Raw genomic sequence first — 27,459 nt, forward strand, 5'->3', positions numbered from 1 at the left:
ATATCCATTGCAACGATGTCAGTTTTTTAATACACAATGCTATGTAGGTCATTTTCAGTTTTAACAATTACCTACGAAATTTGATGCGTTTGATTCCTTTGGCTTCATTTATTTAGTAGGTATAAGTATAGATAGGATATATTCGTTGCTATAAGAATGAATACAATGATCCTTTAAGCTCTTCAGGAAACAAAAATACGGATAGATAAGTAGTAAATTTCATAAAAATGTTACCATTCAAGCCAAACCAAAAAAAAAAAAAATTGTGACTCGAGCGCCATTACTTGCAACTTTGTAACGACGATTTTTGCGATTACAACGATAAAATTTCATTCTTCGTTGTCTTCATTGTCTTCGCAGTTACGATTTACGATAATAGGTTTTTTACGCTTTGAACTTGATTTTTGCATTGAATACCTTGAACCAGCTTAACATTTCAATGGGACTATTGTATTAGCAGGTCATTAGTACATAACACTTATTGAAGATGTAATTTTTCAATAAAGATGCGATCAATATGCTCGAAATTTTATCTAAAATTTGATTGCGCGTATTTTGATTGATTTTTTTTTACGTTTCTACCAGTTACTCGTTAATCGTAAATTATCATTTGAAATGCTAGGTTCAGATCAGCAATCTGATATTTCTGGTTTAGTTTAAGTACAAGTAAATTCCCAGTGCAACAAGTATCGTTTTTATGAAAACATCTTTGAAATATTTTATTTTTACTAATATTGTGTTGGAAAATGATGAGAATGAAGTTGGTCGAAGAGACTGTGTAAGTTTTCATTCAAAATGTGGTTAACTTTTTCGCGTTTGGTGTCCTCTTTATGTTTTTTGATTTCGATTAAGTGATTTTTTTAAACGAAATAATATCATCATCTATAAGCTGTGTGGTTCCTACGTCGTTCGAATTGTACCTAGACCTACCAGAAATAATAATCCTAGTCCCGAGTCATTCATCTTCTTAAATGATGTGAAAATACTTTAGAGCAGCGATTAATTACCAATGTCCCATTGCATCTGTTGTGCATCATGTGCTTAGAAAGAGGCAGTGATTGGCAAAGGAAGAAAAAGTTGAAATTGAGTCGTACAAAGGATTTTTTTAATTTTTTAAAAATCACAAGTATGTTAACTGGTTATTGAAAAATAATAATTATTGCTTATGCATCGAAAAGTTGCTCAAAATTCATCAAAAGTAAGTAAGTAGGTAATTGACTATTAAAATCTAGGTAAAGATCTAAAGAACTCCATAATTTGGTTTTCAATATCTCATAAATAACATTTATTTTTAAAAAATGCAGGCAACATAACTAATATAAAATTGATTTCGTGTTGGTATTTCTGAAAATTTCATCAAAATACTCAAATTTTTGTGCATCCAGTTCGAGTTTTCAAAAATATTTTGAAAACAGGCGATTCATTTCGATTTAAAAAGCTCCATGAATACTCTCAAGTTTATGCTTAATTTGACCTATTTGAAGCACATCGTATTAAATTTTTAAATTTCGCATTAAACAAATATGTTGTGAAAGATGATAATTTTCTCCACATCTCATCAGTTTAGTGAGGTAGTGTTATGTTTACGTTTTAATTACTTTGCTCAAATGACGAGACGAAGGAGGAGAGTAGAAATTCATTTCATCATGTCCCAAAAATTTTGATGGAGCAATGAGTGACCAGACATTCGGTCATTTTCCTCGCCTTGCTGTTGAATTGTCTTTTTATTATTGTTTTTATAGAAAAACCTGAATTAATATTAAAAATAACTTTCAACTTTGAATTTGAAAACTATTGATGTTGGTTTTCAATTTTTCGAATTTGTTGTCAGAGATTTTTATTTTAAAATATTATGAGGTTTTGAGAAAAGTTGTAAAACAGAATTTGAGAACCCAGTGAATAATTTGTAATTATACCTATTTAGGAATCACTGAAAATCATTCAAGTGTTTATTTTAATTTACATTGAATGCGGGTTCTAGTTGTTTATGAAAAATTATGAATTTTATTTAGTATGTAAATAAAGTTGGTGAATTTTTTTCCATTAAAAAGAAAAAATGCATTCAAATCGTTTATATTATAAAAATTTAAAAAAAAACCATCGAATGTTTCAGGAAAAGTAGGAGAGGAAAGGTAATTGATAAATTGAGTATTATATGTATAGTTGCGTATTTTATCCCAATAAGGTTAACTTTCATGTTTCTCTTATCGTTATAAATTAAATTAAAATTATACATAGTAAAAAATTCATAGAAAACAAAAATGAGCGAATAAATGAAGCTCATTCAAAGAAAAATATTTTACCCCGAAAACCAGTCCGGTATTTTTTTATCAACAAAAAATAAATCATACGATTTGAAAATTTTTTATAGATATCTTTACTACGGCCGCGATAAGATTTCCAATAAACTTAAACTTAATTACTCAAGTTTTTCATCAAGCTAACGATTAATTTTATAGGAGAAAAAAACCACCAATGCCAAAGAAAGATGAGCAAGGATACGTGACGTAGTTTGTCGCGCAATTTTTTGATCTATTTGTAATCTGATCGCATCGCTTCTTCGAAGTTCGATGTGGTAAAAAATTTTTAAGAGTAAATTAAACGAAATGAAGCGATAAAAGAACGTTAAAATAGGTCCTTTATTAGGTAGTAATTTGATATGCGGTTCGTATATCGAATAATAAAAAGCTCTTTATGGAATTTAATTCTAAAAAAAGAAACGAACCTCAATAGAGGTATTGTAGGTACGTGGTATTTATTATGTTTAGGAGATTGATAATGGATTGTAATTTTTCAGACACAAAATCTGCGTTGCTCCGGCGAAAAAAGAGATGGAAACAATTCATTTAGATGGATCAACTAAACCGTACGATCCGTTTGATGAAAGAAGACTGAAAAATCCTACTACGTAAGTAATATTGAACATGGATTGCCTGTAACAGGGTCTTCATTTTTATATATGATATTTTTTTTAAATTCAATTGACGAATTGTAAGTAGCTGGTTGGGTGGGGGGGTGGAGACGAGGATGCAAAATGATATCAAAAACGTGGTAAAAATGTGATCTTTTCAGTCCATATTGAATTTTACGATACTCAAAATTTCAGAATTGTGGCAGAAAAAAATATTTTGGAAAAGAGTTTATGAAATTAATTTCGATTTTAGCTTGATGATTATATGTGTACTTCTACGTCAAAAGGGCCCATTTGGTCGGTGCCGAGAAGGGTGTAGATTTTATTTTTCAAAAATCGGTACAATCTTCCAAAGTTTTCCAATTGATTTAAATGGCGCGCGAAAGTGAAGCTTTCATGGACAGCTTCACACTCAAACACTATTGGAATCCACCGGAGAACATTGGAAGCTTATTTTGATTTTTGAAAAATAAAATCTATACCCTTCTCGGCACCGACCGAATGGACCCTTTTGATGTAGAAGTACACATATACTACGTTTTTCAGCTTGAAAATCCAAAATATGGAAACTTGGATTTTTGGAGTGGAGGGGAAGGGAGGAGCATACAGAATGTTAGCTTAACAAGTTCAGTTTACCACTTTTCTTTTTTGAAGTCATTTGACAATATGTAGAGGTACCTACCTACTTGTTACAATCTGTCAAATTGAAAAAAAAAAAAAAAAAAAAACGAAATTCGACCCATTTTATTCTCACAATAAAATATCATGAAGTGGTAATCATCGATTGGATTAAAGGTTTGTTTGTGTATAAAGAAATGACAAATAGATAATTTTCAAAACTGAAGAGGTTGTATAAGCTCGAATTTTAAAATGAGCCATAAAATTATGATAACTTTATTGCCTTTGGATTCTTCTTATTTAAAAGCAATCAATATTTACCTAATTTGAAAACATTTCAAATCATGATCATCATGGATCGTTGACCCTGTGAACTGTTCAACCAGTGTGGGGAATTTTTTAAAAAGTGATTGCCAAGTTTTGTACTCGTAATTAAAGATTTCATTTTTGAGTATTTTTAAATAGCAGTTTCCTAATTTCCAAGTTGGTATGTAATTTCAAAAAACCCAAATATGTATATGAAGGATGAATTTTAACTCTATTTAGAGCTTCGAGTCCATGCTGTGGACGAAATTATTGCCCATGGTCAACTGCGATCACTTCTGATCACTCCCATTTTCGGTCAATGTAGGCATAAAAGAGCTAAATGATGGTGAATGTTGAACTTATAGACCATTCAAAAATCTGTATGTGTTTCAACATTTTTGTGCCTTTTATTTTGTAAAATTACTAAAAAATGGATCGACTTCTTTCTCCTTCTCGACAATCCTTTTTTCAGTTTAATCATAAAGTGCGAAGAAGTGAATTTTAATCGCTTGAATTAGCCCTTCGGTTCGGTGGAATTAAAGTGAAAGTTGTATTGAAGCATATTTATACTACTTCTTTTCTAGATAAAAGAACACATTCCCTTTCAATTAGGTATTAACGACCTTTGAAATCTATTGTGATTCCCAAGCTCTAACTAAAAGTCTATAACAAAGTTTTCTGGTTTTATGACGTCACATTCATTTAGCAAGGTATTAAATTTAAGTGAAATTTGATATTGATTCTCAGTTCTCACCCATCTAAGACTATTTTCATGTTAAATTTTACATTTGAATAAAAATTTAAGAAAATTTTTCATTTCGACAATTTAGTGGGAATGATTTTGTGTTCAATAAGATTTTTCGATGACAGCAATATTTAAGATGTTCAAAACTTGTGTTTTGGTTTGATCAAATTCTGATTTTTTTCACCACCCTGAAGAAATTTGATTTCCAAACTGTGGTATGAAAGGAGGGGAATGTAAAAAAAAATTTTCCCAATCTAGTTGAGTTTATACCGTGCTATTTTAAATATAGGTAGACCTAGATTTTCTACCTAGTATGTGCGGCTTCGACGAGTTTTTTTTTCGTCGTCGCATTGTATGTATGTCTACGTTAATCACCTAATCAATGTTTGAACAGATTGATAAACATAATGTACTATATGCGGATTTAATTATTCAATTTTATTCGCGGAATTTCTTTGTTCTTACCTAATGTACCGGTGTCATTAGGTCGAATATGGTAATTAATAGGATGTGATGTGATACGTAAATGTATGAAGGAGGCATTTAAAAAAAAAACGATCCTGCATTATATGGAAAAGTTGCCGCGTTCTTTCAATAATTACCTAGCTGTATTTTTTGTCGTACATACTGCATTTTTTTTTTTTCATCTTTTCAATGATCACTGTTGCGATGTAGGTGCACTTATCGCTTTCGCAGAAAAAACCACCATACTAATTATTCTAGTAGCGTAAATTTGACCGTTATGTCGCCGACTAATGGTCAGTTTGCGGTCACCAATCCCACAAGGCGAAAGAAAATTTTAATCCGGTCTATAAAATTTATTGCACAGCTGTGAGGTTTTTTTCCTCTTTTTATACTGGCGTGGCCACTAAATCGAGATACATTTACTTATGCATGTACCTCGACGACATATGTGTATTGTGTATGGAGTACCACGTTCATTACTCGTATTTCAATACGAGTTAGTAGATTCTGCTTGTAAGTTAGGTTTACCTATAGCTACTCTTAGACTCTTAGCCACCTTTGGTGGTCTTTTCGAGTGGAGTGGAAATGTCGTGGTAGTTTTCATCATAGACAGTCGCGCTATGATACGGCCTATACTTGTCTATAAATATTCTTACCATTTGTACTTTGCTATTGTATAAATGAGGTTATCGACTTCGGAACTTTATACCGACAACAAACGAAATTATCGATAACATTGAAATTACACTCTTTATAGTTATATAAGCTGAAAATTCACGTTCTACCGTGTGTTCTAATCGATAACGTAGTCAAATTAACACTTCGATAAGTTTATTAAATTTTTTCCCCAGACGAGTGGATGAATGTAGTGTATTATATTAACGTTAGAGCGCATTAGCGCTACGATTATTGGCATCGCTGCCAAATGATGTAAATAGTAAGATGACGTGTGTATTAAAGTATTCGTTAATTAATATGTTCGAGTATTTATTCAATACATAATATTGGCGACGAGAAATGGTGAAGAAAAAAAATGGACGAGACGCAGCTAAAGACGTTTATTGCTGCAATGCAAAAATCGCATCAAGAATCAACGCAAAAGCTTATCAATGAAATGAAAACGCAATTTCAAGCTCAGCCACAGCCATCTGTCTCCGGTACCAGTGATCAAATTACCAGATTCGAAAAGTTTAACAGTAAGGTAGAAGTATTTACCTCGTATATAGAACGTTTCAAAAATCATCTCAAGTTAATTAACCTGAAAGACACTGATAAACAAGCGAGTTTATTATGTGAATCAATCGGAGCTGAGCATTACAATCAGCTAGCGGCGTTTCTCGGTCCTGAAAAGCAAATCGATACACTTCCATTCGAAGATCTTATCAGTAAATTTACCAGTCTGCTTCAATCGAAGAAAAGTCCAGTATTGGCTCAACATCAGTTTTTTCAATGTTACCAGTCTGAGAATCAATCAATTGCCGAATATGTTGCCCAGCTTCAAAAGGCACTAATCGAATGCGACTTTCATGTTATGTGCAAATGTACAACGCCAAAGAAGCTGTCGATCTCAGATTCGTTTTTGAGACCACAATTTATTCGAGGAATTCGTGATAACGCGATAAGAGCCGAACTACTCAAGCTGAATAAGACTGAATTCAACGACTACGTTACCGAAGCTATGACATTAGAATCTTCGAAAATCGAATCGAAAACGCTTGCAGAGAATCAGTCAAATTCAACTCCAAGTACCAGTACTCAATCGAATACCAGTGAATCTGTAAATAAACTCAATCAACACCAGTCCAGACAACGCAGCAACGATCGCAATTCTAAACGTTCGACTTATCGTAGTAATTCGCGTCCTTCAAATTACCATCAAACCCGTTCGAAATCTAACTCGGATCATCGAAGAAAGAAAGTCAATTTCCGAGAATTGGGTATCGACCAGTGCTGTCTCCGATGCGGTTATGATAACCACCTCGTAAGAGATTGCAGACATCCGCCAGAAAAGTTCAAATGCGATCTATGTTCGAAAACCGGACACGTAAAGAAGGTTTGCATTAGTTCGTTGATAAGAGAACATCATAAAAAGAAATCTGAATCAAGTGTCTCGTACGTCGCATCCGATGATGATACTATATATTCTATCTACTCAATCCACGATGGTGAAAATCGAATAATGATACCTGTGCAAATCAATGGTAAAAAGTGCACTCTCGAATGCGATACAGGCAGTAAAAAAACGCTTGTTTCGGTTCAACATTTCAAAAAGCTCAAGTTTAAGGAAAAACTCCAGCAAGATAATACTGTATTTCGTGATTTTACTCAGAATATTTTCAGACCCTTGGGGTACTGCAACGTTAAAGTAAAATACAAAGATCGAGAGATAAATGAAAAGATGTACGTTACTGACAAATCAACATCGTCTGTAATTGGCCTTAATTGGTTACTACCTCTCAAGATTGTTCAGATCGATGATATTCAACTCCTACCTGATGAAACCGTAGATAAACCAGAAACTCAACAAATCATCAATGAATTAAAAGCACAATTTCCTGAAGTATTTGAGCCATCAATTGGAAAAGTAGCCAACTTCACAGCACGGTATGAATTGAAAGAAGGTACTATTCCAATCTATCGACCAGCTAAAAAAGTACCTTACGCTTTATTACCTAAAATTGATAAAGCTATCGATAATTACGTTCGTCAAGGTATCTTTACGCAAGTAGAAACATCCGAATGGGGTACACCAGCTGTATACACAGAGAAACGCGATGGTTCGATTCGCATTTGCGGTAACTACAAAATTACTATCAATGATCGAGTTCAAGACGTACGTTATACTATTCCGCCTGTTCAAGATGTTTTCATGAAACTTAAAAATGGCAAATATTACTGTAAAGTTGATATTCGTGATGCGTACCTGCACTTATTAGTAGATGACCTGACTGCCAAAATTCAAGCTTTAACGACACATCGAGGTGTTTTTATTGTTCATCGACTGTTTTTTGGTGGAAAACCAGCACCTTCAATTTTCCACGAATTCATCAAACAAATAGTACAAGATCTAGAAGGCACCGAAGCATACTTTGATGATATAATTGTCGAAGGTGAAACTATCGAAGAGTGCCAGGAACGATTATTCAAATTATTTCGAAGACTTCAAGAAAAGAATCTACACGTTAATGAAAAGAAATGTGTATTTTTTAGTACTCGCATCGAATACCTGGGTCACGTTATCACATCCGAAGGTATCGCTAAATCACCTGAAAAAATCAAAGCTATCAAGCAGGCACCCAGACCAAAAACCATTCGAGAACTTCGTAGCTTTCTTGGAATGGTAAATCATTATCATAAATTTATCGACGATGCTGCAACGTTATTGAAACCTCTGAACGAATTACAAGAAAAAGAACGTGATTACAAGTGGACCAACGACTGTGAAAATTCGTTCAACGCAGCTAAAGAAATTCTTGCCAGTGATCAAGTACTAGTTCCATATAATATCAATCTACCAGTCATACTTGAAACTGACGCAAGTCCTGTGGGAATTTCTGCGATCCTATCTCACAGCTATCCAGATGGAACGACTCGACCTATCGAATACGCATCCAGAACACTATCGAAAACTGAATCGAGATACTCCCAAATAGATCGTGAAGCCCTTGGTGTTTTCTGGGGTGCTAAAAAGTTTTATCAATATCTATATGGCCGGAAATTTACGTTTATTGTTGATAATAAACCTCTTCAGCAGATTCTGAATCCAGCCAAAGAATTACCTGCGTTTACCAGATCAAGAATGTTACGTTATGCTGTATACTTATCTCAATTTGAATACGAGATAGTACACCGATCTGCTAAACTTCACGAACATGTCGATTATTTGTCTAGAGCACCTGTCGAATGTTACCCTGTCAACGTTATTGACGAGTGTACGTTTTTTCAAGATCAGCTCATCGATAATATCAGCTTAATATCAACTGTCGAAAATGCCATATCCAGAGATCAACTTCGAAATGAAACCAGAAACGATCCAGAATTATCCAAATTGATACAAGAATTGCAAAGTGGTTCAAACAAGGACAGTGAATATTCGTTGAACGATGGTATAATTTTCTACAAGAATCGTATCATGATACCAAAATCGCTTCAATCAAAAATTTTATCAGAATTACATGGTGTTCATTCTGGAATCGTCAAAATGAAGCAAGTGGCTCGAAATTACGTTTTTTGGCGTAATATCAATAACGACATCGAACAAATCGTTAAAAGCTGTAAAGATTGCGCGGACATCGCTAAAAATCCGCCTAAAGCGCCTATCCACCAGTGGGAAAATGCTACCAGACCATTTCAACGTATACATATCGACTATGCCGAATATAAAAACCAGCATATTTTCGTAATTTTCGATGCCAAAACCAAGTGGATAGAAGCCTATCATTCGAAAACGTATCCTGATAGCAAGAAGACAATCGATTTTTTGCGCGAATTCTTCAGCAGATTTGGCCTTTGTGAAAATCTGGTGAGCGATAACGCTGCTATTTTCAAATCATCCGAGTTTACTTCGTTTACAAAAGCCAACGGCATTCGTCAAATATTCAGCGCTCCTAATCATCCTGCCACAAACGGATTGGCAGAGCGGGGTGTCCAGATCATAAAGCACAAGCTCAAGAAAATGTCCAATATCGATGTACCTGTCAAGGAGAAATTAGTCTCTATCCTATCTAACTATCGAAATACTCCGATCAATGGTCAAGAATCGCCTGCCGAAATGGTTCTTGGATACAAACCAATCACCTGGTTTAAAACCTTGAAGCCCAGAGCTGCGACAAAGCTATCTACCAAGCCGATTTTAAAAATTCGAGAATTTAACGTGGGTGAAAGAGTACAGAGTCGAAATTATTACGGTTCTGCTCAATGGCAATATGGTACGATCATCCAGCGGCTAGGAAAATTACACTATATTGTTAAATTAGACAATAATCGAGAAATCAAAAGGCATATCGATCAGCTACGAAAAACAAACGTAAAGAAAGTTGTGTTTGAAGATACGATTCCTATTGTAGGTAGAGCTACTCATCGACAGCCAGAACAAACATCCGATACTGCTGCAGAGAATCCGGCTACTACCCAGATACAACCTGAATCAGCCACTCCTGTGGTTGTACCTCGACAATCAACTAGGCAACGTAGGCCTAACGTGCATAGTGATTACGTATATTACTAATCGATTATTATCCTTACGCAATTATACGTAGGGGTGAATGTAGTGTATTATATTAACGTTAGAGCGCATTAGCGCTACGATTATTGGCATCGCTGCCAAATGATGTAAATAGTAAGATGACGTGTGTATTAAAGTATTCGTTAATTAATATGTTCGAGTATTTATTCAATACATAATAATGAATACGATGTTATTCGAATTCAAATAAATATTATATAATGAGTAAAATTAATTATCAATTCCAATATCGTGAACAGTTTACTGCAATCAATTGTTCGGAATTTAATGCGTACCAAAGAGTAGAGGAAATTATTATCAAATTCATTTAACCGTAATATTTTTCCCATGAAATGATATTTTGTATACTTTTTTAATACTTATAAAATTTATAACGCATTTTCCAGACAGCGTTAGCATATTAATTGTCATTGTTTTATGTAGTTCACGTGTACGATCGTCGTACAGTATGATAAAAAAAATTACGTCGAGTGTTTTTATCGCCAGATAATCATGTGTTTGCATGTACTTTCAGTTTCAGTCAAGAGGCTGAGGCTATTTTGACTACCTATTTGTTATATATTCAGGGATTATAGTTGTTTTGCGTATTAGATTGGTGTCAGTTTTAAAAAATTCAATGTTTTCATAGCTCTCGCAGATTTCATGCTATTCAGCTCAAAGAATCGCAGGAGCACTACATGGAGAAATCAGTTTAGTACAAATTACTGCAAAATTTACAAATTGTGATGTTGCCTCCTGGTCACCTTTTTTAAAAAATTTACTACAAAAGAATTTAAAAAAAAAAAAGATACCAACTCACCATTAAAATTCTTTGCAGTTTTAAATTTTTCGTTGTTAAATTATTCCTATATATTTACGTTTTAAAGATAGGTACGCAATTCACCGGAGAACTTTTTTGCTCGTATCAAAAAATGAAACTGGAATTTGTATTTGTGATTGAGAAAATTCGTAAACTTTTTATAACATGCAACAGCTGTATTTTTTTTTTTTTTTTTTTTTTTTTTGAAAAATCTCATGTACATTTTGCAATTTTAAAATTGTGAGCTTTTTTTGTTCATATCAAAATGTTATGTTGGAAATTCAACTGTTGACTCTTCTATCTTTGAATTGGAATGTTTCACTAAAACTAGTAGAATGTTTGGTATAAAGTCAATCTGTTGAATACATTACATGGATAAAAGTTTATTTTGAACGATAATGTAGTGATAATGCTTCTGAGCATTCCCCGCAAGAATGTATTTTTAGTATAATTTCTTTTAGCGTCGACAGATGCCCCTTTCACTGTCGTAATAGGCAACATGATACCCAAACTTATTCATTTGACATAATATTCAGCCGTACGAGTATTTGCGTCATTCCAGCTATTTCAGAAAACACCCGAAATAAAAACTACCGTAAAATGATTCGCTAATACGTGAAATTTCGCGTGACAACAATATATGTATAAAATGGGTCGGTTTCGGTTTATCGGCTGCTCAAACGGTTGCCTACGCACGTGATTAAAAGGCGCAAAGTGTATCGTACGTCACGATATCATATTTACCGTGATACTTTTTCTAATTTCTTTTTTTTTCTTTTTTTTTTACAGCGACATGGAAACCATGACTCATTTATTAAAGGCTTCCCTTGGAAGTGGAATTTTATCAATGCCATACGCTTTCAAATGTGCCGGATTATCTATGGGATTATTAGCTACCGTTCTAACTGCATTTATTTGCACTTATTGTTCCTATATATTGGTGAGCATTTTTTTATTTTTAGCTTTACTTGATCGAAGTTTTTTTTATTCTTAATATAAACTATATTTTGAAAATTTTTCAGGTAAAATGCGCTCACTCGCTGTATTTTAGGGTAAAAATCCATACTATGTCATATGCGGACGTAGCAGAGGTAGCTTTTGCGAATGGACCAGCTGCTGTAAGGCCATACTCGAAATTCTCGCGGTAAATATCCAGTTGATTGATGTAATTGTAGGTTTATTGGTCGTAATTACTGGATACTTGAGAATTCAACGTATAGTTATTGGACCACATCCTTATTAACGCAAACGTCGGCAAGAAAATCGCCCGTTATTGAGTTAATAAAATTTGTGGCTATTTTTTATCATCTGTACGAATTGATATTCTATTCAAATTTATTTATACCGAGTATCTTATGGGAAATACGTATCAAGTTCTCGTTTTGTATGGAATGATTTACATTTCAATTGATTTCATGTTATTTTTGTCTTTCTGTCACAGGGTGATGGTAATGATCGCTTTGTTCGTTTCTTACTTTGGAGCTGTAAGCTGCTATACTGTTATCGCCGGGGAAAACTTCCAAGAAGTTAGTATTCGATACATACTTAGATTGATAAAAACATGAAAAAAATTAAGAGGTACTTGATCGATGTAAATGGATTTTAAAAACGAACTATTATCTGTGGAAGTATCATCGAAATTTGATTTGTTAACGGAAGGGCTTAGTCGCTTTGTCGACTTAATTGCGAAATTGTAGGCTTTATTCGAGTTAAAATTTCAAGTAGGTAAGATTATACTCTTAAAACTGCAGATAGAATTTTACCAATCGTTAAATTAACGTATTTTGATAATTTTTAATGCGTATTTCATGTTTAAAAATTATTTTTCTCAGTTGCTATTTTTTTTTATCAGAAAAAAGTCGTAAACTATGCGGTAAAACTTGCGAGTCCGAATCGATGGCAATGAATTTAACTAGGTGGTTGGTGATTGAGGACTCATTATTTGGAAGTTGTGGGCTTAACAAGGTGTTCCAAAACAATTCGCTCAACATATGTCGATGTATTGAAGCGATTCTGCATTTTTTTTAAATATTTATTTTTGGAACCTGGAACCGGTTCAAAAAATAACTTCTGTAAAGTACCAATTTTCTTTTAAAAATGTAAAAAAAAAAAAAAAAAGATTTCACACAAATATTTTATTCAATAAGAAAGAAAAGTCGAAAGCGTTTTCAAAAACGAACGAAAATGTACAATTTTTGTCTCAAAATTTCGTTTTTAACCAATTTTTTAGAAAATTGATGAATTTTTGAAAATAAAAAATTTTTGAAAATAAAATATCTACCTACAAGTATGAATTTGACTAATTTGAAGTAAGCAGGAAACTGAAATTTGGTTGCTCCTACCTTATTTTGCAAGCTTGAAATTTTTTTTACCTCTCGTCATGCCAGTTCCTAAAGTCGTTACCTCGGGTGCAAAAATAATTTTAATTTTTTTGTTTTTCTCCTTTCTGAAAAAAGTAGTGGTGAAAACCATTCCCTCCACCTATTGAAAAAAATCAAAAACATGAAAAAAACAATTTATCAAAACAATTTTCATTTAAATGATCTTTTTTTTATGACGAAACTTCTTTGGCCCATGAAGCTATGTTAGCCTCGTAGCATGGAGCTCCTAAAGTTTTTTTAAAAAAATCAAAAAGATGGTAAATTGTTTAAATTGTTGAACATTTTCATACCAGGACGGATTTTGGTCGCACTAATACACCATACTGGTCACATTGTGTAGAGGCACTCAATCTCAAAGCTATTTTTAAAAAAATATAAAATAAATAAATAAGAATAAAATAATTATGATTTTTTAAAAATTTCAGTTGCAGTCTCCAAGTCGGTATTTAAACTTTTTTTCCTGAAAAGTTTTCAATTTTGAAAATTTTATCAAATAGTTTGATTTTTGAAAAATTGAGGAGCTCACCGGCATTAAGTACTCATTTTTCCTAAAGCAATTGAAAATTTTATGGCGTGATTTTCGCACCCGAAATATAAACTTAGGAGGATTGGAGCAAAAAAAATCTGAAAAAATTCCATCTAGTATAAATAAGGACCTTTTGGAGGTGGAATATTACTATAAATGAATTCCGTCTCATTTAACCCAGTGTTCGGGCTTTTGAAGTATTATGCTATTCATGTATTTATAAATTATTCTGAAACTCGATGTTCAAAGTTTGATAATCCATATTGGTATCAGTAAAATTGATAAATAATCTCTTGCATTTGTCAATTTTTTAATTTATCTGGAGTAAAGTATAGATATAGTTTGTTTTGTAATTGATTGACATGTTTCAAGTACCTGATGAATGATGAGAATTGTTACAACTCGAGTACCTACCTACATATTGTATTGAATGCATATCTGTCTGGTACATTAATAATTATTTTATTGTGTTGCAGGTTATCGAACATTATACTAAAGTTAACATCAATATCAGATATTATATTGCATCCGTGCTGCCAATTTTACTACCATTGGCATTCATTCCAAACTTGAAAGCACTGGTTCCATTTTCATTCGCTGCAAATGTTCTGATCGTATTAGGTTTAGGGATCACTGTTTACTTCTTGATATTTGGAACGGCTCAAGAGGTGGCCATTAGATATTTACCAGAAAAATGGGCAGATCTCTCATTCACTTTCAGTATTACTGTTTTCGCTATGGAGGCTATTGGATTAGTAAGTACCTACACAAGTCAAAACATCCCTTGTAGACTGGGTGGTTTATACCTACCTACTTATGCATACATTTGCACTTATGACAATCGATAAAGCCAGAGTTATATTAATGGATGGTTTTGTTATTTTTTTTAGATGATGCCTTTGGAAAATAACATGAAAAACCCTACTCATTTCACGGGTATTTGCGGAGTATTAAATAGAGGAATGACTGTCGTTTCGTTGATTTATATCATCATCGGTGTTATCGGATACTTGAAATTCGGCGATCGAGTTGCTGCCAATATCACTAAAAATTTACCTATCGAACATATGTAAGTATCTACGTGACTTATTTCAGAGGGAATTAATCAAACCCTATTCATTCGAATGAAGATTGGTCTATTCTAATATCACATGTTTATTTTATAGTGTTGCTCAAGTAGCCAAAGTTTCAATTGGAGTTTCTGTGCTGTTATCTTATGTACTTCAATTCTTCGTGTGCTTGGAAATCTTATGGAATTTAATTAAGGATTATTGCGCCAAATCGGAAAGATTGTATAACAGTCTGTGCCGAATCGGTTTGGTTTTCTTTTCAGGTAAATACACTAATTTGAACGATACTGCTGTTTGAAGGGGTCAGGTCATGTCGTGTTGCCGTTTTTTCTTCTCAAATGATTCTGTCCGAATGAGATACCTATAAATTATTTTTAACGGATAGGCAGAAGTACATCTGTCAAAAAAATGAACTCTACGATTCGATATATTTTTCAAAAAATACCTCTACATAAATTTGTTTGGTCTTTTTGAAAGTATTCTGCTCAAAATGTAATTCTCTTTGCTATTACTGTTGGATTTTAAGAGAAAATTGTCGGAAAAAATAAAAAATGTTCAAGTCCTTCGATTTTTGAAATACTTATTTTAATAGATGAGCGAAAAATTCGGCTGAACTCCGCATTTTTGTGAACTTTTTTTTTTTTCGTTATTATTTACCTACTTAGTAAGTATACTGTAGGTATATTACTAAATAGAATATTTTTGATTTATTTTACAGTATTATTAGCCGTTGCTATTCCCACAATCGGACCATTTGCATCGTTAATTGGAGCATTATGTTTCTCTTTCTTGGGAATCATATTCCCTGTGTTCATCGACGTAGTCACGTATTGGGAGAAACAATCGAAATCCACATTATTACTGCGTAGCGCACCTGTGCTTTTATTCGGTGTGTTAGCGTTGTGCTTTGGAACCTATACCAGCATGTTGGATATTATTGACTTGTATTCTGGAAAAAATTTAAATACGACGATGGCCAATAATGGTAGCGTATCTGCATAGTCGTAATATCAAGGTATATGATACTGCTTGTTTTTTATATTGAGACTTTTTCCGATTTGAAATTTTTGTATACCGATACCTACGTAAATTATATTTGAACTAAAAATAGTTTATAGGATTTTACAGAATTTTCAAGATTTTACTTTTTTAATATGTGTACATTTGCAATGTTTTTAATGATAGACTTTATAAGTCCAAGTATATGAATAAAGTAATTTTTAATAAAGTTGATGTGTTTTGATCTTATGAAGGGTCATTTACAGAAAACGTGTTGACTAGTAGGTAGTTGATATTGTAGAATTTTTGAGGTGTACAACTGATCGAATAATTTTTCAATTATTAACATTCCTTAAAGCATGAAAATTTATTATAGGTAGGGCTATTCTTTCAAGACAAATTTATCAAAAGATTGCTTCAATATGTACTCTTGATCTCGAATCCAAAGCTGTTCGCATATCGAATTCAGAATAGGTCCAGCTCTGGATAAATCTGGTTGGGTAGACGAAGAATTTGATAATTTTAGTATATTCAGTTGCCATTTCGTCTCGAATTCTTTTATTTCAGAAAAAGATATACCAGTATTCGAGCTCGAGTACCTAGGAAAAATCAATTGAGTTAGATGTTGCAGTAGGTATACCTATTACCTACCTACGTATTGACATTTATGTATGTATGTATGTATTATTTGGAAGGTATTATTCTAATTTACTCACTTGGTACCAATGACGATTATTGCCGGTTGATTAGGCTCGTTTCCTTTCATTTTTGATATATTTTGTGAAACTTCATACAAACTAGTGATATCCTCGAAAGAAAATATAAATACGAGAGCATCGGTTTTATCCAAGCAAGCCTGAAAAACACAAAATTATCATTTCATCATGTAAATAAAATATGTAGGCAAGCCGATAAATTTGCCAACAAATGAGAAGCTCAAGTGGAAATGCTACTTGCTCAAATACTTACTGGTAAAATGTGACTAAATTTTTTCAAACCACTTTCTCCAGCTTCCCAACATTGTAAACGGAATAAAATAACTTTATCCCAGATTTTCGTCGGCCAGTAGATGTTGGTTTTATGGATACCGTGAGAGTCATGATGAGGTGCGCTGTTACCGGCTAATTCGGCGACAGTTTTTGATTTCCCCACACCTGGTTTCCCGATGAAAAAAAGTTTATAAGAAACTTCTTCATAATGTGCAGAAATTGATGGTTTTTCAAGAATACCTGTCAAGAAAAAATTGATGCAAAATGTACGCTATAAGAATCTTGTTTTCTTAACATTACATAGGTATACATTTATAAGTTTTTTTGATTATTTGGTTCAGTTTTAGTTAGGTATATGTATGATTAGTAAATTTAACAAAAAAACTCACCAAAAGATTTTCGTTTGGAATTGGTGCAGAAATTTTTGAAAATCTGTTCCCCTTCGGGCGAATTCCATAAATTAGTTTTTATCACGGTAGTCATTAAAATGTTTACATTTTTCCACGAAACACCTCTTGGTTTATTAACAGACAAATCGAGACTAAAAAACACTACTAAAACACCTGTGACGCCTACCTGAGTCTTGCAAGAAATCATCTCTAACCAACCGTAACAAACCGGTTTTCGGACATCACGAAGTACATTCTGTATTCTGAACTCTATTTATGCCGCTAGTATCTCTCTACCCGCACAAATATAATACTCAGGTACTTATAGCTGCATTGTGTAACAGCTTAAGATCTTCTTTGGTATTCGAATTTCTGAGCTAGTCAAACATTTGTTCCTTGAAGATTCAAAAAAAAAAAAATTTAATGAAAACCCTTTCTGCAAAAAATGGGCATGAACCTCTATTTTTTCATTTATTTTTTTTTGCAAAAATCGAAGATAGGTATTAGTTGACTGTTGAATAGACTACAACATCGTCCAAATTGCTATCAAAGCTCATGTATTGTTCTCTCATGCTTAGGGCTATTAGAGTTGCATATAGGTACCTATACTTTCGCAATTTTTGATTTTTTGAAACTAAATTTTCAGCGTCAGAATTTGCTTTTGTCATTTAGCTCGCATAGGTAAGTATCGAAAATTTGAGTTCAAACAATTGTTTTTCGAGTTGCATTATCGCTGTTAGGTAGGTCACCAAAAAATCTGGTAGGTCGAAAATTTTTTTCCGACTCAATGATTTTGCAATTGCATAGAGAATATTTTTGAAAAGGTTTCCATTTTTTGAACATTATTCTTGCACATTTGATTTTGGTTTTGTTTCTTTCTTGAACGATTTTTTAATTTGCATACCTATCGAGTATTTTTGAAGGGGTTTTGTCGAATCGATTTTTTGAGAATTATTATTGCTGTAGGTATCTTTTGAGTTTGTTTTCGTTGTTGATTCACGTTTTCTGACTAGTTTCAACCATCAAGCCTTTGAATAACGATCCGGGTGACTATTTTTTAGGCTCGATCCTCGACCAACAGCGACTACAAATTATGATGGTGCAAATGGCATAAATATATTTTGTTGTATTGAAATTAAAAAAATTTAAAAACTTCAAAGCGCAAATTTTCAACTTGATTCGCACCAGGAACTGATGACTTGCACTTTTTGATGAAACCCCAACATTACAACACAATTCAATAAGAAAATAAATACTCATCAAAAATGATTGAATGCATTTTATTAATCCGGTTACACAGCAAACAGCGACAATATCTAATTGATTTTTTAAATTAATACAAAAAACTAAAAAAAAAAAAATGCACAGGAACTTATTTGTTTACTTTAATATACAGAAACAGATACACAAAATAAATGACATATGAAAACTAACATATTAAGAAGAACATTGAATGTACAACGTTTGGAACCCTGCATCAGCACATTGAAAAAATATGGTATCTGTTAAGACATAATTTTAAATTTAATCATGATGAGGTAGTAATAAACGCGACCATTTCATTTTCATTCCTATTCTATAATTCAAAAATTATGAAAATTTACCTATATATTTCAATAAATTATAAATAGTTACATTATATGTATGTATGTAATGAATTTCAGTCTTCAATACGAATAGGGGACATGTTAAATGGGAGATGATAAGTTTTTTGTATGATATGTGATGAACAGCACGAATACTTTAATTATAATTTGGATATACTTTTTTTCATCTCAACTTAATGAAAGTTTCACATTCTCAAAGGGGGAAAAAATGCTTATTTCCTCATAATTTTGACAATTTTTAAAAGTAAAACTACTGCGAATTTCAATTTATTTTAATATGATCAAGAAACATTCAAATGAATACGTAACGGTGACAGTAATGACAAAGTGACCAATTTTTGATTATAATTCATTTTATACTTGAAAAAAAAAAAAAAAAATAGAAAAATCGTTTGAATTTACAGCACAGTAGAGATACAACAATTAAGAACTAATTACTTGAAAAAAATTGATCGATTTCTTTGGGTAGGTCGTTAGAATACGTTTATGTAATCAAGATATCAATTAAAAAAATATGTCTATCGATGGCAAAATGTTGAATCATAAAAATGTATGGTAATTAAATAGGTATACAACACGATTGGTTACTTTTCAGTTCCATTTAGCTTTTTAAAAGCAAAAAAACAATTCAAAAATCTAACAGCTTAGGTACATCATTTAAATTTCAGCATTGAGACATTGAGTTTGCAATTTGGAGAAAAAAAATGAAACAACGAAAAGTAATAAATTACTACAAAATAACCAATAAGTATAAAATCTTCTCGCTACACAATAATAATGCAAAAAGGAAATAAATAAATAAATAAATAAAACGCAGTCAAATAAATCCAGTAACATATCTAATACAAAACAGCGGGGGAAAAGAGGGAGAACGCTTAATAATAAACACGAAATGGTAACAAAACAACGAATTTCATAATAAATGATAAAAAAAAAAACAAATGATAATGGGGAAAACACAAAACAAACAAATTATACAAAAGAAGAATCAAGACAAAGAAGAAAAAGAAGAAGAAGAAGGAGAAAAAACGCAATGATATATTTGGAAAACACTTTTAACTTTTAAGCCTAAACCACAATGGGCGATTCTTGGTAATGATGATAATGATGATGGACGTGCTCGTGGATATGATGATGTTCGTGTTTATCATTCGAGCAAGAACGACCTTTTGATTTTACCTCTTCTTTCGAAGTAGTCTTACTGTTATTGTTTAGATTATTATTGTGATTCTTACGATTACAATATTTAGTCGGACTGGAGAATTCCTGTTCTAGCCATCGAACGACCTGCTCATTAGCTCGAGCTTGCTCTAATTCTCTATAACGATGTTTTAATTCGTGCGTCGTCGGTTGTTTGGCTTTTTTTTCATCGTTAATGGTGGCTGCAACGTATCGATTATTGGGTACATCGTACGAATGCGATCTTTGGTGTAGGTGCCTAGGATCGATGTTTTTTAATTCGAACGAATTTAGGAACATTTTACCACATTTGTCTTCTGGTTGAACAGGCGTTTCCCAGTTATTCACAAACTGGCGTGTTACTGGTTGCGGTTTGTTTCGATGACGGTAGTGCGATTTGTAATAGGTATTATTTGCGGTGGGTTTTCTGTAAGGGGAAAAATAGTACGATAAGTATGGAAGATGAAAAATCAATTTTTTTAAATATATGGGTAAGTTTACATACGAGTAATGCAAACGGAGCAATAGACGGAAATTGACTTTACGTACCTAGCGGTTTGAAAACACAGATTATTTTTTTCCATGTTCGCTTGAATTATTTGGAGTAATTCTTGCCTTTGTAATGAGCTACTTCGTTTTTTATACCTCGAGTAAATAGTGGTAGGACTGGTATTAACAATGGCTGGATTATGTAATCTGAAAAATTGAAGAAAATTATTATGTACACCAGCTCCATAGTTTTTCAAGTTCTTATTCTATTTTAAGTCAGATTCAAACCCATAAGTTGATCAAGCAAAATTTCATATAGGAGTGGAGAATAAATGAGTAATTTAAAAATTTGATTAAAAAATGAACGAACGAGAATTTTTCAACACTTTTTGCCATCTTCAAGAGAAGAAAAGAAGACATTAACAATTTTTTGCCAAGTTTCGATATGAGGGGAGGAGGGAGGGGTCAAAGTTTGAAAACTTTCAAAGAGGAATGGAAAACCAAAAAAAAATCAAAATTTCAAAAATGAATAAATTTTAATAATTTAAAATTTGTCCAAACATAAAATTTTTTATGAATAGTAAATTTGTAAAATTTATTAGTTTTTTTTCCAATTAGGATTAGTCGAAAATAAACTGAACCCAATTTTTGGCAGCTAAGATGGGATTTTTTTAAATTTCAAAATAGTGTTTTGAGATAAGTACCTATTATGTACTTACCATAAAAAAAAATTTGAAAAATTTTATGAATTTTCTGTTTCTATAAGTTACTTATTTCAAAGGCACCATACTAAGTAGATTTAAAATGAGAAATCGTAAATTTTCACACTTTCAAAAATTCATACAAATTTTAGGAAGTTGAGAACCTCCCAAAACCACTGGATTTCGACTCGAATGGAATACAAAAACTTGAAATTAATTCTTCTTAAAAACGAACACCTCTAACGGCGACGATGATGATGGGGCTGAGCACTGAGCAGGGACGAAGGAAAAGTTTCCAAAACTTAAGGAACCAAGAATCACCCTACATAATACGCAATATGGTCGTACAACTGTTAGCAAAATGCTTCCAAATGTCGTCAAACTTACTTGTTATTGAGAGGAACTTCGTCGTCATCGTCGTCAGAAACATCCGCTTCGCGATCTTCGCTCAATCCGGAACTACTAATGCTATGTCTACGTCTAAGTTTCTGTTCCTGCCTATGCCTTCTTTCTCTTGTTTTTGACGAATTCAAATCGTTTCTCCATCTATTGCAATTTGGCGTGAAGCCAGTAGACGACACATCGGGCGTTTTCGTAAACGTCGGCGACTCTTCTTCGCTACTTTTACATGCTTTCTTCTCCGGAGACACCGTTAATTTTACTTTGATCGTTTTACTGCCGTAGTGAGGAACTTTTATAGATTGGCCTAAGGTTTCGTAAATGGTTTTAACCAAGCCGGCTATATCCTGAAACATAAAACCAACCGCCGAATTAATTAAAACTCGTCGTTTTTCTAATCTTCATTAACCTAATTAACCCCGTAGTAGTATCTACGAGTACGACGATGTTACTCGTTCAAAACCAAAGAATATAAACATTAATGTAGCCGATAAACTGTTTAACCTTTTTAAAGGCTCGGTACGTGTGTCCAGCGAGTATACCTAATTGTATTTCTCGCTGACTCATCGACACTGTCGACGGAAATTTTTTTCAATAACTGAACAACATATTAGACGCTTTACTTAAACGAGTAAACCGATGGCGGCGTTAAAAATGATGTTTTCGCCTGCTTCGTTTTTCTACTCACTCCTCAACGTTCGTTCTTTATTAAATGCTGTAAAAGCTTCGTTTTACCCAAATGTTTGGCATCCGGTGTGAGAACGAGTATTTTTTTTTCCTTCGAGTAGTTCTATATTTAAAACTAGTGTATTTGGTTAATAGAGCATCGCGTATTTCATCGAGAGTATTTTTTCTGTTTTTACATTTTGCGTTAAAAATTTTATTGCCGATATTATTCGTGTATATTTTACATAAATGAAAAACCTCGAGATTTTTATGTACCATTTTTATTCGCTTCACTGTGCGAAGTACAATGTTGTAAGTTGTACTTGTGCTTGGTGAAAGTACCTACCTACATTTCATATAAAAAATTCTATTGCTAGGTATATACCATACTTTGTTTTTATTACGAATATTATTAGGAGCAATTATCACGCTAATGAGTTCCTTCGAATAAGTTGGAAGAATAAATCTGGGAAAAGTCGGGTAATATTTTACGAGATTCTTTCGATTTATGTATTCATTTTTGTCATGTTTAATTCAGTTGCTCTGAAATTGAGTCTGATGTTTATACTGTTTTTACGCTCGATCAAACAGATAACAGATAGATACACTGAAATCTGCACATATTCTTTAACAAGCTAATCACGTAATGTAAATTAACGCCACGAGTATTGCGCCGGAAGCTATTAATTGGAAATAAAACGAATCTGAATCTTTCGTAGAAATTTTCCTTGGGGTTTCCTTCATAAAAATTTCAGTCCTATTACTTGCATAGTATTTTTATGGCATTGCAATTGCAACCTCTCAATGTGCATTACGTGGTTGGAAAATTCAAAAAGATTAAACAAATAGGTAGTCAGTAGGTAAGTACAAGTCCGTAAGTACTTGATGACGTACTTTACACTGGTAGATGATTTTTTACTTTATAAATTGCATCCCAATTGGCACAAAAAATGTTGAACCGGACAAAAGAGAATCGATAGAAGACTTCAAAATACAGCAGCAGCTAAAATTTTGAGTGCTGAAATTCATTTTTTGATTTCTAGCAAATTCATTCAGCACCAATCAACTTAGATTTACCACCTGTGTAAACCCTATAGATCGGAGTAAGTGCCCAAGTGCCAAGGAAGTAAACATTTTCAAAATATTTTCATATTTTTGAAAAAAAAATCAAAATCTGCTGAAGGTTGCAGAACGGTTTGAAACTGTTACTAATCATCTTGGGAGGTGAAAAATAGCGTACAAAACAAACTTCAGCTTTTTTCAATCACGTTTTTTTTGGGGGGGAGGAGGGGGGGGGGGGTAATCACGTGTTTGCAAAAAATAATTTTTTCATTTTTTTTTGTTTTCAAAAAGAATTACTTAGGTACAGGAGAAAATTTTGAATTTGAACCGGAACAAAAAGATTTTGAAAATATGCGACTAAATCGATCGAAAGAGTCGGGTTACAAATATGGTAAATCCGAGTTCACTGTGCTGAATTATTCCATTCTCATCGTCCTTACAACGTTTTTTTTTTCAATTCATTTTTTTTTTTTTTTTAAGCTGGAGAATCCAAAATTTCGTTAGAGGCTCTAGAATAGTTCAAAACCTCACCAATCAACTCGGGAAGTCAAAAATGAGGTAGGTACAAACCAAATTTCAGCTTTCTTAGGTTAATTTTGTAAAATTTTGATTTTTCCTCATTTTTGGTCCAAATTTACAGTACATTATTTTTTAAAAGATCACCAAAAATCTAAAAATGAATTTCAGCACCTGAAATTTTGCCTAATGGTATATTCTGAGCTCCTCTAACAAATTTCTCTTTGATGCAATCAGATTCAACTTTGCGGAATCTGAAATACCACAAACTTAGTTATGCAAACTTGAAGCCCTTAATTTTGTTCCTACACTTTCCAATGTCTGCAATCCAATTTACACTCGTGTAATTTGAGTTACATTACCAGGCAAATCATTTTTTATTTGTTACAGGACACCAGATATATTCAACCTTGAATCAGGTAAATTAAAAAAAAACAGAAAGAAAGAATTCACACATCTCACAAACGATGTACTGACCTACAAAAGGGGAAAAAACCTACCTACGTTAAAGATCGTTGTAAATTTCGTTTAAAATATTTTCGCGACTCCTCAAACAACAAGACAACAAAATAACGAGCAGAGAATTCCACATCCGCACCAATATGTCTCGTGAAAATACACTCGGGTTAAGTGTAGTACCTTCTAGACAGGCATCTAGCCGACAATGGACGAGCGGAATTTGTGACATTGTCAATCAAATAGCACGTACAACGGGACGTAAACGAACCATAGATGCGATAAATTCGCCGTCTTAACTATAACGGTGAAAATAATTACGTAAACGAGAAGATAGAACGCTTTAGGAGGTTTGGGTGCTGCTCGAACATCGAATAGATAACATTGTCGAAGACAATTGGATGCCAAGTTCATTAAAAAAAATCTAACCATTACGAAACGCTCGAAAGTCGAATTTTTTCTTCATAAATATCGTTTGAAGTATTGCCAACCTAAATCGCGCGCTTTATAAAAAATAACTAAATTCGGCCAGTTAATAATTTAAGTAAGTTATATCCTTTCTGCGAAACGAGAAACTCTTTTGTAGTTCAAACATCAAAAGAACTGTCACCGAGACTTTTAACCTAAATCTTTCTCGAATCTATCTCTTTCTCCCTTGCTCAAATGAAAACAACCACCACGAGTTACGATGATTCTTTGATGATGTTCAAAAAGAAAAAAAAATGTGAGAAAAAAAAATACGTATACTTCTTTACGTAAAACCATAAGTTAAGATATAGGTAACAGATAAATGGTAATTAATGTACTTGAAACGTATACCTATGCAATTTTTCATTTCCTTTCGTATGTTTTGTTATGTGTTATGTGTATTTAAAATTCAACTTTCAAAGTTGTACCAGAAATTGCAGAAATGAAAGGAATTGCTAAACATCTGAAGAGAAACCAAATCTTCATATTTGAAGCAAAAGTTTATTTTAAAAATAACTAATAAGTAATAATGATGAAAAAAAAAAAAACCTAAAACTTGAATGAAGAACTATTTCTGATTTTTGAAGTAAGTTGATAAGTTTTAGAAGTACGAGTTAAGAGTTTCATTAAAAATACCTCTCCCTTCACTTAAAAAAATAAAGTAAAAAAATTTTCAGTTTCCAGTTATTTTTCCAAATCCTCACTCTGGAAAAAAGTATTGATCAAAATTTAAATTTTCAAAACTAGAAACTTTCAATTAAAATTGCCATTATTTTTGGTTTCAAATTGGTACTTAAAATTTCAAACAACCCCCATTTAACATTTTCACAATTTCCATCTTTCAATTAAATTCCTGGTTATAAATCTTGCACATTTCTGATTTTAAATTCATTCCAATTTCCTCGTCGTCGTTTCGCGGCTCTTACTTTTTATGAGGTTAAAAATTCTCAAAATTTCTCCATTTTAAATGGGCGGAATTTCTGATTTTAAATCTTAAAAAAATTGAACCTATTTTCGGTTTTGATTCTTCAAAATTACCTACTAATGTGAAAAATACAAGAAAATTTCAAAATTCTGGTTTCAAATCTACAAAATTTTCAATTTAAAATTTGAAATCAGAAATAAAATTTCAATTGTTCAAATTACAAATTTCGAAGAAAATTTTAAAATTCCAAAAATTTGAAAAATCGAGGATTTTGTAAAGGCACGTTAATGGAAAACAGTAAAAAGTAAGTAAGAAAATTTTAAATTTCAAAAATTTTGGTATCAAATCAAAACTTCAAGTTTTATGCCCAAATTTGAAATTGAAAATTTTGCAGATTTGAAGTCAAAAATTTTGGGTTATGTAAAATTAGGATGAAACTGGAAATTTTCATTTTTTAATATTTAAAATTTCCAGTTTCATTTCAATTCTAAAGTTTCAAAGTTTCCTCCTTCAAATCTATATAAAAAAAAATCTACGAAAATTTCCAATTCCAAATTTTTAAAATTTCAAAAGTTCGAAAATATCCTATTTTCAATTTTCAAATTTTATACGAAGGTACAAAATTCTGGATTATTACACTTCCTAAATTTCCAATTTCAAAACTTCAAATCTCAAATTTGTGAAATTCCTATTTCAAATTTTCGAAATTTCAAGTTAAAAAGCTCAAAATTTCCGGTTATGATTTCCAGTGCCTACTTTACTTCCAAATTTTACAATTACATTTTGAGCTTAGATTCTTGTGAAGCCCAGAAAGCTTACCCTTGGACCAATTTTTCAAAATCTCCAATTCATGGGACTCTATTAGAACACTCAGAAGTACATACTAACTAACTCAAAATATCTTCTTTTTTTCGCTCACTGTATCTTCTTTATAACACCAAAACATACTATAATAGGTCTATGAATACATAACCTTTCAACACACAATTTCATAACCATTTTCAAACATCAACTCATACTCAACTGTCACATTACGTGAAAAGTAGAAACACTCCGATCGGATATATCTGTTCTGTTCTGTATTCATACACGAAACGATAATTTTTAAACGAAGAGTGGACGAGTGGTCCGGTCCTATCATCCTATGTGCAGCAACTCAACGCTATTCATTGACTAATTTTACTATTCCGTACAGAGCATGCGAGCAAAGTACTATTTTGTCGGCTACATTCCGGATTCCACTACGCAGCAGATACACTTTAAATTAAACGCACGTACAACTTTTTACCAATCGCTTTAAATAATAAATCAAGCGATTTTGAGAGTGAAAAAAAACACCGACAACATTTTAAACCATTCATTAATTCGTTTATGCGAAATCTACGAGCTCGCGAGTTTCTATATAATATAAAGACGACGAATCAAAGAATGTACCTACGATACCTCTATACATACAGCACACTACACAGTACACAGATACACATCAAACGGTAAAAATCAAGTCACCGTTATTATTTGCCAGCGTAAAAGTCGCTGTTTTGAAATTGA

The 27,459-nt window shown here is 32.6% G+C and overlaps 3 protein-coding genes across 10 annotated transcripts in view; 1 reads left to right on the top strand and 2 right to left on the bottom strand.

Annotated features, from left to right (window-relative positions):
* Nucleotides 1–16,294, top strand: part of LOC135840713 (proton-coupled amino acid transporter-like protein pathetic) — a 29,914-nt gene extending 13,620 nt beyond the window's left edge. For 4 of the 5 annotated variants that reach the window (XM_065357369.1, XM_065357370.1, XM_065357371.1 and 1 more), the window contains exons 4-11: nt 2,798–2,908; nt 11,879–12,029; nt 12,112–12,233; nt 12,531–12,615; nt 14,473–14,751; nt 14,887–15,065; nt 15,163–15,329; nt 15,785–16,294. In XM_065357369.1, coding sequence (XP_065213441.1) covers nt 2,798–2,908; nt 11,879–12,029; nt 12,112–12,233; nt 12,531–12,615; nt 14,473–14,751; nt 14,887–15,065; nt 15,163–15,329; nt 15,785–16,068 — 1,378 coding nt within the window. In that variant the 3' untranslated portion in view covers nt 16,069–16,294. Of the gene's footprint in view, nt 1–596; nt 779–2,797; nt 2,909–11,878; nt 12,030–12,111; nt 12,234–12,530; nt 12,616–14,472; nt 14,752–14,886; nt 15,066–15,162; nt 15,330–15,784 lie in introns of those variants that run through there. The other variant, XM_065357373.1, reaches the window with a different exon arrangement.
* Nucleotides 16,295–16,417: 123 nt separating this feature from the next.
* On the bottom strand, nt 16,418–17,666 carry LOC135840718 (ciliogenesis and planar polarity effector 2-like). Its single transcript, XM_065357379.1, has 4 exons — nt 17,444–17,666; nt 17,035–17,294; nt 16,782–16,921; nt 16,418–16,664 (listed from the first exon to the last, which is right to left on the bottom strand). The coding sequence occupies exons 1-4, from the start codon at nt 17,649–17,651 to the stop codon at nt 16,448–16,450; spliced, it is 825 nt and encodes a 274-aa protein (XP_065213451.1). The 5' UTR covers nt 17,652–17,666; the 3' UTR covers nt 16,418–16,447.
* A 1,041-nt stretch (nt 17,667–18,707) lies between these two features.
* Nucleotides 18,708–27,459, bottom strand: part of nkd (naked cuticle) — a 70,908-nt gene continuing 62,156 nt past the window's right edge. For all 4 annotated transcript variants that reach the window (XM_065354503.1, XM_065354504.1, XM_065354505.1 and 1 more), the window contains 3 exons: nt 21,807–22,165; nt 20,779–20,925; nt 18,708–20,656 (listed from right to left, as the gene is read on the bottom strand). In XM_065354503.1, coding sequence (XP_065210575.1) covers nt 20,119–20,656; nt 20,779–20,925; nt 21,807–22,165 — 1,044 coding nt within the window. In that variant the 3' untranslated portion in view covers nt 18,708–20,118. The remainder of the gene's footprint in view (nt 20,657–20,778; nt 20,926–21,806; nt 22,166–27,459) is intronic.

Source organism: Planococcus citri, chromosome 3 (assembly GCF_950023065.1).
Source record: "Planococcus citri chromosome 3, ihPlaCitr1.1, whole genome shotgun sequence".
In the NCBI taxonomy this organism is placed as follows: Eukaryota; Metazoa; Arthropoda; class Insecta; order Hemiptera; family Pseudococcidae; genus Planococcus; species Planococcus citri.

Excerpts from the sequence above, each read along its gene's own strand:
- LOC135840718 (XM_065357379.1), bottom strand. The coding sequence starts at position 17,651 with ATGATTTCTTGCAAGACTCAGGTAGGCGTCACAGGTGTTTTAGTAGTG. Across the intron at positions 17,295-17,443 it reads TTCCAAACGAAAATCTTTTG|GTATTCTTGAAAAACCATCA; the intron begins GTGAGTTTTTTT and ends TTTTCTTGACAG. Across the intron at positions 16,665-16,781 it reads ATAATCGTCATTGGTACCAA|GTACTCGAGCTCGAATACTG; the intron begins GTGAGTAAATTA and ends GATTTTTCCTAG.